Source organism: Rattus norvegicus, chromosome 9, assembly GCF_036323735.1.
Source record: "Rattus norvegicus strain BN/NHsdMcwi chromosome 9, GRCr8, whole genome shotgun sequence".
NCBI classification, from domain to species: Eukaryota; Metazoa; Chordata; class Mammalia; order Rodentia; family Muridae; genus Rattus; species Rattus norvegicus.
The window spans coordinates 52,880,551-52,895,057 of NC_086027.1; the positions used below are offsets into that span (position 1 = coordinate 52,880,551).

The following is a 14,507-nucleotide window of genomic DNA, read 5'->3' on the forward strand; positions in this document are numbered from 1 at the left end:
TATATAGACACACATCATCACACACACAGAGACACACTTACCTGCACAGACACATATACATTCACACACTTACATGTTTATACATATTCTTACACACACACACACACACACACACACACACACACACACACGCGCGCGCGCGCGCACGCGCACATTAAGCTGAGGCTGAGGGTATTAAAGGAACCAGGTACTGTCTCTGGCCTTGTATGGTTTGTGTCTTGATGGATATGAAAGCAGTTACTAAAAGTGACTCAAAAATGTGGCCTCCCTGTCATTAGCCTCCTGGTCTTGCTGCCATTCATATTATGTAACAGATTTACACATCAAATGTAGAATATTTATGTTCCAGGAGAAGGGAAGCTTGTGAGAGAAACGTTGGTGCTACTAGAAGGCTTTCTTGAAACAAAGTGTAGTTCTGAAGAACACCACCGCAGTCCAGCCTATACTGACCATCAGAACGTACTTCAGGCAGTGGTCACTGACCCTCAAAACGGTTATGGGAAGTGAGACCCTAACATTTTGTCATTATTTCACACACTGTGCTTGGCAAAATGTTTTATTCCGAATAATTTTATTGTGAGTCACATAAATCTCACTCTAGGTTTTACACAAAAACGGAAGTTACATAGCTGCAAATCCCAGCTCTCCCTTGAAAATACATTCAAGTTCATAACAAATGTTAATTGCACTTAAAAATTAAATAGGATGTGAAGAAAGGATGCAATATAAAGACACTCAAGACCTTTCCATTTAATCTGCCTTGCATTTCTATAAAATTCTAAGCCATCTTCCCATCCGGGGTTTACAGATGAATCTTGTCCCCACTGAAACTGAAGAACTAAAGGGGTTTCAACAAACATGAAGCCGGGACAGCGAGAGGGAGCCTCGGGGTGGCTGGTGGAAACCAGAACACAGCATTGCCTGGTTATGAAAGAAAACACCCAAATCTCAGTGCCACGCGCTGTGGCTTCTGTGTCGCCTTCAGATGTCCTTTCCACAGTCAGGACAGAGGATGTCGTCTCTCTCTGTGAGGAAGCCTCGCCCCACCAAGGACAGGGAGCACTTCTTACAGTTAAAGCAGTCGTTGTGCCACTGGCGTTCCTCAAAAGAGATGTACTTTGTGCCACCCAGACCTGTGCACAAAAGAAAACACAGGTGACCAACCCCACCGTTTGATCCGCTTCAACCTTTGGGCCCCACTGTGTGACACATGCGCAGTGAGTGACCGGCCTCAACCTTTGGGCCCCACTGTATGACACATGCGCGGTAAACTTCAGACGAACAACTGAGAACACAGAGTGCACGTATAATCAACAAACTCTTCACGGCCTCAAAGAACTCAGGGTCATCAGAACAGAATCTGGTTCTAACAAGAGTACGATAACACTATGAAAATGTGCCGGGGTTGGGGATTTAGCTCAGTGGTAGAGCGCTTGCCTAGCAAGCGCAAGGCCCTGGGTTCGATCCTCAGCTCCGAAAAAAGAAAAAGAAAAGAAAAGGTGCCGGTTTGGCCTGGCCGTGTAGCTCATCATAGAGCCCTTGCCTATAAGGTGTCAAGGCTTGGCTTCTATCACTCGCCCTGTGAAAAGAAAAATGCCTGCTGTTTCCTCCATTATTATGTTTTCCCCTGACGTGAAACCTGCTCCCCACAAGAGAAGGGAGCAAGCTCCTTGTGCCTTTGCTGAGTGCCGTAACAAAGGGAGTGGATGTAGGGAGGCAGAAGAGAAAAGGATAGGAAAGCTGCCCTGGGAAAGTTCTGGGAAGGGCTAGGGAAGTACCAGCTTACAGAGCGGTGACCGGGAGCTGCGATCAAAGAAGGGATAAGCATAGTGAAAGAATGCAGGATCACTGGCCCGAGTCCCCCGGAAGTGTTAAGGACTGGACAAAACCAGTGTTCTCTTTTCACGGTGCTGGAGGCAGGGTCAGGATCAGGCAAGCTATGGAAGCAGTTGAACACTGAGCTGGAGCCTGGGTTCCAACACTGGTAAACAAGAAAAATGTCCCGGTGAGATGTTTAAGGTACACAGGGTGCTGACAGCACTATCAGTGACTGGTGGTCTGTATGGTGGTGAATTTCAACTACCAAAACTTTGGTGTGATTAAATCATGATGTAAGAAAGTAGCTATCCCTGTACCACTCCACCACCACCAAGTTCAAGTTCTCAGACCTACAAAGACTCTACCTCACCAGGTTGGTTCTACTGTAACAAGCCCTTCCCCACCAGGAAAATGCCAGACTTCAGATTTGGCAAGCCACGCCAAGGCTGGGTGCGTGCACGTGACTCCATGAAGTGCCTGTGTCCTTCCAAAGGTCACGTCTGCTGCCTGATGAAGGACATACTAGCAAAGTCTATCAGCCCTCTTTTCCTAGATAGCTTATGTGGAGGGAGGCAAATTCCTGGAGCTGAGGCTGTAACTCAGTGGCAGAGTGCTTGCCTAGTATGTGTGAATCCATGGGTTCGATTCACAGAACCACAAAAGAGGAAAAGAAGCAACACCCAGTATCTAGTTTCCATATAAATTGCCTTCCCTATTCCTAGAACCAGAACTTTGCCACTGGCCCTGGTCGAAACCAGTCTGGCTTTCAGGCCTGCTGTTGTAGCATTTCCACATCTCTGAGTCACCAGGGAAGCTCTGGAAAGTTCCCAGGGCTGCTAAAGGCTTGGGAAAGAATGGTGATGTCCCTTCTTAGCATATGGGCATGAATGAGCTGCAAATCCAAGATGCTGTTTATTTTTATTTTGAGATTTGTATTTTAGTTTTTATATGTGTTTACCTGAGTATATCACTATTTTTAGGTGGTTATATCCTATAATGTCCCTAACAGGGCTGAATTAGCAAGTACTGAACTACAGCTTTTAAGAAAGACAGAGTAGGTTTCTAAAATCCTCTGTCACATCTTGAATGACCAAACATGTTACCCTGTGCATATCTTTCTCTGACTATGAGACCCTTTAATTTAAAATCACTGACATTAAAACTAGTTAACATCATCAGAATGCTAGAATAAACCTTCTCTAATGTATTTCTTCTGTTAAGGCACCCTTGTACCCAGGGCCACTACATGGAAATGTCCTGCCCCCCAGTGACAAAAATGTGAAAGACAAAAACAACCAAACATCACTGTGGGATGCATTATTTAAGCAGAGAGCTAGAGGCCAGGCAGTGGTGGTGCACGCCCTTAATCCCAGAATTTAGGAGGCAGAGGCAAGGGGATCTCTGTGAATTCGAGGCCAGCCTGGGCTACAGAAGAGGGGAGCTGGAACAAGGGACAGAGCTGCATTTGTCCAGTGTCAGGCAGAAGCACAGATGCGTGGAAACTCAACCCCATTGCTGCTCTGTGCATATCTGCGGGTCACTACAAGCAACTTGGGTATTTGATATAAAGTTCCAGATTAGTTTTTAAGAGTAGACATGTTTGCAAATCTATATGGATAGATAATGTGGTCAATTATGGATGAGAAGTAAGCACTGAACGTAAAAATTGTAGTGTTTTTCAATTATTCAAAAAGCAGTGTAAATTGTGTTGAAGGGGAAAAGTACTGAGGACCCGTCAGAAACTTCACCCAAGCTCAGTGTGTGTGGGTCTTTGGAAATACCATTGAAAGAATATTCTAGTTGCAATTTCAAAGTTCTTCTGTATGTTTTTGAAAATCAATCACTGCCTTTCAGAGAATTAGTTCTGCTGTTTTAAAGGAGGAATTCTGGTCTTCCTAACCTTTTCCCCAAATTCTGTAACTGGCAAACATCCATGTCTAATATAAAGTACTTCACATTTATACTACTTTTCCATAAATTATATAGTGCTGGAGATATTTCCTTATCAGAAGTTAGGAAATGAGCCTCAAAGATGGATACACCACTGAAAATGGCCCATTGTCTTCCCGAACTAATTTCCAGGGAAATACAGGATCTAAGCCACTAGAATCAGATATCTGCTGACTGTGGAGCAGGGATGATGCAACATTAGCTTTTTATCAACTCTATACAACCTAGAGTTGTCTGGGAAGAGGGAAGCTCTTTCTGTAGCCAAGTAGTCTGTTGGGCATTTTCTTGATTAATGATTGACGTGGGAGGGCCCAGCCCAATGTGGAGAGTGTAACAACCGGGACAGATGGTCCTGGGTTGTACAAGAAAGCATGTTGAGCAAGACAGGAAGAGCAAGCCAGTAAGCAGCACTCCTTCATGGCTCCGCTTGAATTCCTACCTCCAGGTTTCTGCCCTTACTTCCTCTCACGATGGACTATAAATGGTAAGATGAAATAAACCCTTTCCTTCATGTGTTGCTTTTAATCATGGTGTTTATCAGAGCAATAAAGAACAACAACAAACCAGATAGACTGAATGAATGTGGTTGGGACAAGGACTGCAGGAAACACTCCTATCTACATATGACAGAATACTTGCACCCCCAGCCCCTGCCGCTGATTGGTACATGGTGAGCAATCAAAGGGCTTTAGTCTGAAGCCAGTACTCTCCACCTTCAATATCTTCCACATACTCAATAGCTCAGTCCAGATCCGGTCTGCCAGGCAGGCACATTTTAGGTTCTCACTTCGTCAGATTCCCTCGGGACTGTGCTACGAATAAACTACTCAGAATGCACCGCCATCTAACCGTGGTTTGTGGTTGGAAGAGTCGCACTAAGATGACATGGGTATTTCAAATACCAGTTCCGCTGTTGGGGCTGAAATACACCATCGTTTTGTTCATGGGACTGTAGTAGACTCAGACCCAAGCAGAAACACTAAGTGGGAGGCCAATGGTTCTACGTGACCAGGGTTAAGGGAAAGTCACTAGCTGTATTCCAAGGACGCACCACAGAGAGGCAGAAATGCTTGTTGGGCTCAGAGCCTCAAGATATTAACACACCCGTGCTACCACTCTAGGTGTACATGCTACTCCAGGAAGCAGACAGCCTATGCCCTGGCGATAGCCTTCCCAGGACACTTACCACTGATGGGGTTGGTGCACCCAGCACACTTCTTAGCATACAGGTCACAGAAGCAGGTCAGGCAGTATGGAAACTCATCCCGGGCTGTGAAGCGTTGCCCAGATAGCTGCTTCTTGCAGGCTGTGCACACAAAGCACTCCCTGTGCCAGGGCTGATCCCGGTAAGTAACACCTCCTGTGGTAATTGGCTGGAGGAGACAAGTATAAGAGTCAGGGCTGCCCCTGATTCTGGTAGACATCTGTCACTGCCGTTGCCTGTGCATGATGATGTAAGACACACCCCACCCCCAACGAAGGTGCAGTTTGTTAAAGTGGTAAGGAAACCTCATACCTCAGGCATCTCGTGGTATCATCCATACCATTGCTGTAGCTCCTGGCTTTCTCCCTAGTGATCCTGGGTCTTTAGGTTTCACAGAGGTGCAAGGGAACAGAAGGTATGGGTACTGTGGGGTATTGTCACCCTCCCGAATAGGAAGGTGGCACAGTGGTGAAGTCATGGTCAGAGACAACACTGAAAGCATCGACTGCTACTTCTGAATGGCTCTGTAGCTTAGGCAAGGCATGGCTAGAGATCTTAGTACCTCAGTTCTAACTACAAAGTTGGGGTGACAAAGAGAACGGGATGAATCTCTGTGGAGGCCTTCCTTCAAATCCCAGCAAGTGGTGGCCTCTCCAGGTCTAGTTCCACACTCAGTCTGCATGGTAACTAGAGAAGCAGAAAGGCAGAAGCTTAAAGACAACTGGAATCAGCATCTGCTGGTGTGGCCTGAAGGGACCAGCATCCCGGGGGGCCTTTTATTCCCGCCCTATCTTAGAGTCATGGAAGGTTTCTAAAGAAGCCCTAAGGTGATAAACGGCTTGCCACACCTCAACTGCATCCAGTAACCTCCAAATACTGCTTTTCCTATGAATTTAAATCCTGGTGGAGAGTTGAGTCAGAGGTCAGGGAGTCTAAGTGGGTCTCAGCTCGACATGCAGTGGCCACAGCAGACAGAGTGAAAATGCTCCGGGCCGCATCCCAATGCTCTTTACTCTTTTAACAGTATGGCAGTGCTTGGCAGTTTCTGAGGGCCCTGTATGAAGCTTGTGCAGCAAGATTGCTACTTCTGCGCTGCAGACGAAGCAACTGAGACCCAGGCCTGGCCCAAGAATTAAGTCACAGCCGGCTAACGACAAGGCAGGGAGACTCAGGATTCCCTTCTGTCCTGTGCTCTTGTCATTAAATCACACATGAGGAATTATTTGTCACGCCCCTGACCCAGAAGTAGAATTTATGGAAAATATTCTGGGTCTCCTTGTTCTGGGAGATACAGGAGGCATATGAGTATGTGAGGTGATGTCTACTCTGCCTGGAGTTCCCCCTGGGCCTCCCTCTGTGCTCTGGATCTAATACCCTTCATGCCCCCCTACTCTCCTCTATCTCCTACACCCTATGCTCCCCTACTTCCTCCCCATCCCCCACCTCCCCGCTCCCTCCCCCTTCCCCATTTCCTTTCCTTCCCCTACTCCTCCTCTCACTTCCTCCCTCCCCTCTCTGTACCCCTTCTACCTCACCTCTCTAATTCATCCTCTCCTCCTCTCTTCATACCTTCCACTTCCTCCCACTCCCTCCACATCTCCTCGCGCCCTCCTCCACCCCCTTTTGCACCACATCAGCTCAGCTTCATTTCAGCTTAAGTGTGGCTTTCTTAGAGATTTCCCTTCCCCAGCAACCCCAACCTCCATCCTCTGGTTCATTTTCTTGTCGACTCTGTGACCAATCGGTCCTGTCGCTCAGCACATGTATCAAGACACCCTGCTGGCTACAGAGTCATTTCCACCTGGATTAAAATCCAGCCTTTCACTCTCCTGCCCGCCCTCAGACCCCTGGTGTTGCAGGACCTCTTTCCTTGCCTGAGGAGGGACGGGTCCAGTGTATTTAGGGAGCACCTATACAAAGCCACAGACCCACAAAACTGTACCTTTTGCACTTTTACAACTAAAAGGACCACACTGATGGGCCGGTGACAGGACAAGTGACTCAAAGGAGCCACAAAGGAGCCACAGGAACTGCTATCATGGTGTTGCAATGTGTTGTCTGTAGTGATGCCTACAGGTTTATAGCCCTGGCAGTACAGCTGATCTCAAGGCCAAACGACCTCTGAACAGTGCTCAGGTTTCTGCTGTGTATATGCACGGATAGATTCTACGGCCATCAAACATACATGAACGAACACGGCATTCACCATGTGCTACCTGCCTTGCTTACAGAGTTCATTACAGGTGAACCCAATGAGAGTTTTCCCTACCACATCAAGTGAGCCTTGCCGGAAGGGACCAAACTGTTTCCAAGCCAGAAGAGGTGGCCATAACAGCAGAAAGAGATCCCAGAAGAAACAAGTGCAAGAGTGAACTGAGCAAAGAATGGCCACAGATGTGGCAGAGGGCAGTGGAGCAGGGAAGTGAGGAGAGGGGAGGGCTTAACTTAACAGGCTGGAATAGGTCCTAACAGCATTGAGGCCCTAGAGGCACCACCATGCATGGAGCTGTGTGTAGGAGAGCGTGGCAGACCTCCTCTGTGGTTCTTGTTTATTCAAGATCAGCTTAACAGAGGCAGGCTAAAGAGAGAGAGTTTCCCTTCCCTCTGACATCAGGTAATAACATTTGGAAATGTTATTGAAGGCGGAATTTTTCTCTTTGAGAAAAAGAAAAAGAAAAGGCCAGCTCACAGACCCGGTAGATAAACACTCAGACACCCAGGAGAACAGATGTTCAAGGCAAGAATGGGCAAGCTCTCATAGCAGAGAGCCATGACAGGTGTTCCTTCGTGATGGCTGGGCCGGGGACAGAAGCTGAGAAGGACAAGAAGCCCCCAGGGACCCCAAGCACCTTTTTGCACTGCACACACTGCAGGGCATACTGCTTCTCATAGCAGGGCACGCAGAAGTTCTGATTCTCCTTAGGTATGAAGCTCTTGGTTCCGATGGGCTGCTGGCAGCGCTGACAGGTGAAGCAGGTCTCGTGCCAGCTGCTGCCCTTGTATTCCATCTTGCGGGTACCTGTGGTCAGAGGCGAGAGAAAGCAGCAGCGGCCGTTAGACTGACTGAGGTCCCGGTAACGCGTCTCCAGAGCCCGTTACCACCTAGTGTTATGATACGGTAAGTCTCCTCTGCTCTCGGAGGCTCCTCTCTAACTGGAGATAATTGCTAGTTTGCTTTTGTTTCAATGCTACACATGCAGTCCTAGAACATAGTAGGACTACATGGTACATAGTTGGTACTTGATGTTTACCTAAATATGGGAATTAAATTAAATTAAAATTGGGAATGTTAAGTGGAAATAAAATTAATAAAGTAAATATCAATAAATTTAATTAATAGATTAAAAATTAATAAAATAAAAAATGTAAAGTGCCTTTCCACATGGTAAAACAGATGAAATTCAGCACAGTTCATTAATCCTTATGTGGTGGGGTTGGTGAAGGTCACGACATGGTTTAACTTCCCATGGTTTCAGCTATCTGTGGTCAAACTCAGGTCAAACTGAAAATATTTAACGGAAAATGCCAAAAATATACAATTCATTCATAAGGAAAAACCGGACACCTTTCTGGATAGCGTGAGAAGATACCGCACTCCCTCACCCAGTCCGCAAGGATGGCTATTGTCCTGTTGCTCAGAGTATCCACACTGCATATGCTACCAACCCTCATTACAAGAACAACTGTCACGGTACCACAGTGCCTGGGTTCATATAGCCTTATTTTACTTACTTTTACCGTGTCCGATACACATTAAATTCTGTCATAAAGCAGAGTAAATGCAGACCTAGTACTATCAATGGTGGGTCTCAGAATATACTCGTAAAGGACGGAGGGAACACCGTACAGCCCCTGCTGTACCTTCATTAATCAACACCCCTCTGGTTCGCAGTGAAGTGGGAGTGACTAGAGGCCACGGAGATGGCTCAGCGGGTGACATTTCTTGCCATGTGAGAGCTTGACAACCTGAGTCCAATCCCCAGAACCCACCACAGAAGAAGCAAGCCAAGAGGTATCCTTTAACAAACTCTGTAAGTGCACTGTGGCATGCACATGCCCTTCCCCACCAACATGCACACAGTGCACACATGCACACAGTGCACACATGCACACGAACACAAACAGTTATCACTAATAATAATAGAATATGAATGTCTGTGGAGTTGATGACATGGAGCTCCAGCCCAGTGCAGTGAGGCACTCCAGCAGCACCGGCTGTGTGACCACATTGTGATTCTGGTTTTCCACACTGTGCCGTGACCTAGAACGAGAGCTACTCGTGGCACATTTCTATTGATCCTCAGTCATATCCTCACTCAGATATGCCCTAGAAATTTGTTCACTCTACCATCAACAGCCTTGACTAACAGCGACACTGCATTTTTTGACTGATTTTTTTTATATCCCCTAATATGTGTATATATTTATAAGATGAGTGAATTCAAAAAGGAGGCTGTGTGTGAGCACCCTTTGTAGGATGCAGTGGACTAGGAAAAGGAAATAGAGTATGTGATACCTCAGGGATATCCCACAGCAGCCTGTGGGCCAGACACACAGGGCTGTCTGTTTCTTAAATGGGGTTTATTTTGTCTGTTTTATGGTAGAGCTTAAGAGGGCCTCTCATGCTAGGAAGGATTCTACCACTACACCCACAGCCCACAAAGCATTCACTATCACAGCCTCTGTTCTTTTCCCACAGCAGTGGAGCTACAGAATAGCTGAGTTTGTGACAGACACTGTATCATTTGCAACTGGAAAAAGAAAACAACAACAAAACACCTTTCTGACTTTAAAAGATAAAATAAGGTGTTGCTGTCTAGCTCTGGTGGCCTTGACCTCACAACTCTCCTGTCTCAGTGTCTAGAGTAATGGGTGGCTTCTCTGTGCAGTGCTACATCTGGCTTTTATGGCTTTGATGGGAAATATTTTCGGCTGTGTGGATCATATAAAGGATGCAGAATGTGGGTGACTTCAACCTAGCCCCCCCCCCCCGGAATGGGGGTAGGTAGCTGGAAGGGGCCCACTGCTCCAGGCCCAGCAGAAGTACACAGAATAATGCAAGCAACCCTGAAATGGTCCTTAGCTCTCAGTCAAAACAGCAAGGTTTGGGGCTTTCCTTTAGCTGGCTGGAAGGCTAGTCAGGAGACATCTGTGCTGTGGGTGGATAGGGATGCACCGAGAATTCTTACATGGTTATTAGACAGCATTCCTGGGTCACTTTCTCAGCTTCTAATTCTTCCAAGGGGTGCTCTCTCTTACATAGACTATGTAAAATGTACATGGTACATGTGTGCCTAACACACTGTACCTTCTAAAGTGGAGGTACACAGGCTGTCCTGGGGGATGATGGATCTTGAAGTGAAAATGACAGTGGACAGCCAGTGTGAGGGCAAGAATGGGTAGCTTTCAAATGTGTTTCCGTGGCACCCAGAGGCTGGCTCCTTTACCACCAGGTGCATCTTGGTCCTCTGCTCCTGTCTCTCTGAGCTGATGCTGCCAAGCAGGCCACCAACCAAGTGATGTCTCACTGAATACAGTCGGCTACAACTCTCCGATGGCTAGCTCTCGGTGTGTGCTGAGGTAAATGTTTTGGTTTCTTTTTTTTTTTTTTTTTGGTTCTTTTTTTCGGAGCTGGGGACCGAACCCAGGGCCTTGTGCTTCCTAGGTAAGCGCTCTACCACTGAGCTAAATCCCCAGCCCCATGTTTTGGTTTCTTGAAAGAGGGTCTGGCTCTGTAGCCAGAATGTACTGGAGAATTCATTATTTAGAGCAGACTAGTCTAGAACTTACGTCTATCTTCTGCCTCTACCTTATGAGCGCTGGCATTACAAGTATATGCCTCCATGCTGGGCTCTGAAGTAAATCTTATAGCAGCACAGGGCTGGGGAATTGCACCTGCAGGGAAAGTGTTAGGAAGGCTGGCCACCCATTACCATGGCCACAGAGTTACTGTGTAATGTGGCTAGTATGGTACTGTTCCCATCCAGACAGACAAACAAGGAATCAGGAACATGGGGTGCAAGATTAGAGCTGGCCTGACCTGTCTCCTTGGGCCCTCCTTCCTCTGATACCAGCAAGAAACCCGCTGAGAGGAGCCGGGCATTTAGGTTGTATGGACTGGCAAGTCCCAGGACAGGATTATGATGAAATCCTAATTTCCTGTCTTGTTAGTGTGGTGTATGGAACTGGGTAGGGAGAAGAACTTGGACAAAGTCCTGAAAACCTGAATCCACTCACTACCAGAGCTCCACAGAAGCTCTGCCCACGATTCACCTTTCTTTTTGTTTTCATGGTTTACTTGGTATATGATATTTACATGTATCTAATAGAGTATACTACTCTAGGCAAGGATTGTAAACAGGGGGATCATCAGGGCCATTCCGATGTGTAGGCATATCTGCAGTGCCAGCCATTCAGAAGGCTTTGGCAAGAGGATCGCATGAGCCCAGAGTCTGAGGGAAGCCTGGCAATGCAGAGAGATCCTGTCTCCTAAAATCCGAACAATGAAAACAACAAATCCCCTGGTCTTGATGCTGCTGTGAATACAGCTTTTAGATGAAATTCCTGTTTGCAGCCAGCAGACTTAGAAGGAAGCATATCTGTCTCGGACCATGCCTCCAATCAGCTGAAAATCTGGTAAGTAAAGGAAAGTTTTCTCAAGGGTAGGAATTCTCAAGACCAACTCCAAGAAAGCTTGTATGCCTTCAGCCCCGTGGATGCTGGACACTCCCGTGGAAGCCGGGGCATGGAGGATGCCTCTCAGATGTCAGACTTTCCTTCACCTCGTGAGCCTGTCCCTTGTCAGACTCGTGTCTTCTCCACCTACTAACAGACTGCTGAGTCTGTCTCAAAGACAGGGGAAGTTTTCAAAGAGCCACATTAGGACTGGTGCTAAGGCTTCCCATCTTCCACAGTCCGTGAGACGAGGCTTTCATTGGTAGAAAGGTTTCCGAGACTTGCTGGAGAGGGAGGCAGTGTCCCTGTGAAAGTTGGTGACTTCAGAGCTGTAATTTCTACCTAGAGGAGCCAGGAGTTCAGAGCAGGAGGAGACAGCCAGGGTGGAGCCTGGACTGATAGGGCAGAGGAGGAAAAAAGAAGTCTCCTGTGGCAAAGATATCAGGGTGTCAGAGAGGCTTGAGGAATGGAGCACAATGGGTCAATGCACATGGCCTCCAGTGAACAAAGGGACATGAGTGTGTTAGGGTCCCATCAACTATATTGCTTCTGTAACCCTTGTTGGCAGGGTTCACTTAACTATGCACAGACAGAGAAGAGTGTTGCAGGCCATGTGAGGTGAGCAGACCAAGGCCCACAGAGCTCCTGGTCACACCTAGGGCACAAAGCAAAGACCACTTAGGCTCCCCATCCAGCACCATGGACTGTGTAGGGATGCCCCATTGAGATGGATCCCAGGACTGCTCGTGTATCCCATTAGAGAGGCTATGTGTATTTGCTACAACCAACGGTCTCTGCGACTCTTATGTCCTCCATCTTCTCAACGATGTCCCTGAAGCCAAGTGAAGGAAACCAGCCGCCCTGCATAGTGAACGTCCTTGTCCACTTGTCCTGTACCTGTGCCAGTGTAGAATACTAAGACGCAAAAACCCCTCATGTGTGAAGCTAGCCCAGTTTCTCTCTGCAGACACAAGTCTGTCCTCTGTCCCTTTACCTCTCAGGGCCTGTCTGCCCGCAAAAAGGTCCTAGCACTGGTCTCCTAGGCTTAAAGAACAGGGAAAACTAGAGGAACTGGGGACACCAGAGTCACACAGAAGAGGGTGGAGCACTTTAGAGGTAAATGAACAAAGCCAGAAAAAGAACAGAAGCAGCAGTAAGTAGACCCTGGGGCTGGGCTGCAACAGCGTGGTTGGCTGCAACTATGTGGCTAACTAAGCAGCTATGTAGCTGTGTGGCTGGGCTGCAGCTGTGTGGCTGGGCTGCAGCTGTGGGGCTGGGCTGCAGCTGTGTGGCTGGGCTGCAGCTGTGGGGCTGGGCTGCAGCTGTGGGGCTGGGCTTCAGCTGTAGGCTGCAAGCATGGTGGGAGGTTTATAAAAACCCTGCTCACTAGAGGAACTGCAAATTGCCTTTCCTGGGCTATTGTTTAGAAGACTGCCAAAAATTCAATTTGTTTTCCTTTTTGAGACAGAGTCTTGTGCTGTTCTTGTCTGTTTGTTTGTCTGCTTTTGTCAACTTGATATGAGGTAGAATCACTTGGGGAGATGGAGCCGCCATTTCAAAAATGCCCCTATCAGATTGACCTGTAGGCAAGCCTCTTGGTTGAAGATTGATGTGGGAGGACCAGCCTTTGGTGGGCAATGTTCCAATGTCTACTGCCATACCCGACTCAGGCCCCAAATTTCTAATTTACGTGGCTTAAAATTCCAGTACCACCAATTGCCATGTAGCTCTGTCTTCCCCACCCCTCCTGAGCTGTGCTTTCAGGCTGCGGGCTTCTGTTCCTGTCACCGTGTGTCACAGTCGTTTAAAAGTCGTATTAACCAGAAAAAATATCGTAGCAATAAGAATCTATCTTACCGAAGGTCTAATTATCTCCTTTGGAAAAGTATTACTTCTCGCCCCATATATCTTCCCCAAATACTTCCCATATGTCAGTCTGTCACCCAAAACTCTGCAGTACCTCCTCTTTGCCAAAAGCAAAGCAAGCCAGAAATAAAACAGAAAGTTAGTCACTCTCCCACAGAAGGATCTGAGCTTGAGTGTGTGGATGTAGCCCAGCGTCAGGGTGTTCACTGGCATGTAGGAGGCCATGCACGTCCACAGCACCACAAGTCAGAATTTGGCTCGAAATTGTCTCCTAGGCATCGTGTTCTTCACACATCAATGAGGCCCTGCTACAGGATGACACAGGATGACACATTGGTGGCCCTGGATCTAAAGTTAGTATTCACTCCATTGAAACTACAGACTCAAAACCCTTGACACTCTCTCTCTCTCTCTCTCTCTCTCTCTCTCTCTCTCTCTCTCTCTCTCTCTCTCTCTGTGTGTGTGTGCGTGCGCGCATGCTCACGAGCGTTTGTGTGAAAGTGTGTGTATAGACCACACGTGTGTAGAGCCCAGAGGTATCATTCCTCGGGAGTTGTTCATCCTTGTTCCCACTCTGGGACTTCAGGCTCAGTCATCTGTCAAGGTTGGCTGGGATTTCCCAGATTCTGTGTGGTGCATTTTCATCTGTACACGAGGACACACTCACTGGCAGGTGTTGTAGTCGGCACTGAACAGCCTATGATCCTCATACAGCAGTGAAGGCAAACAGTTGGAAACGCCCAGAGAGAATGGGTGGGCCCTCGACCTCCAGCCCATCCTTCTTTCAGGAATTAACTGCTTCGGGGACTTGTATCCCCCCCCGCCCCCTTGGTAAAAATGGTTATTGTATCTGAGGTGAGGCAGAAGGAACAGAAATAAAGGGTGACATCTTTCCAACAAAATCCAAGTCCCCATGAAGCGCTCTCGTAGCCCTGCCACATGGGGGCGCACTACACATCTGTGGAAAGGGATTACTGTGGCTGAGAACTGGAGC

At 47.6% G+C, this 14,507-nt stretch overlaps 1 protein-coding gene across 3 annotated transcripts in view; it reads right to left on the reverse strand.

The window, feature by feature from the left end:
- Positions 1-540: 540 nt before the first annotated feature.
- Positions 541-14,507, reverse strand: part of Fhl2 (four and a half LIM domains 2) — a 73,450-nt gene continuing 59,483 nt past the window's right edge. For all 3 annotated transcript variants that reach the window (NM_031677.2, NM_001412599.1, XM_039084158.2), the window contains exons 4-6: positions 7,822-7,991; positions 4,955-5,141; positions 541-1,133 (exon numbers count right to left, since the gene is read on the reverse strand). In NM_031677.2, coding sequence (NP_113865.1) covers positions 982-1,133; positions 4,955-5,141; positions 7,822-7,991 — 509 coding nt within the window. In that variant the 3' untranslated portion in view covers positions 541-981. The remainder of the gene's footprint in view (positions 1,134-4,954; positions 5,142-7,821; positions 7,992-14,507) is intronic.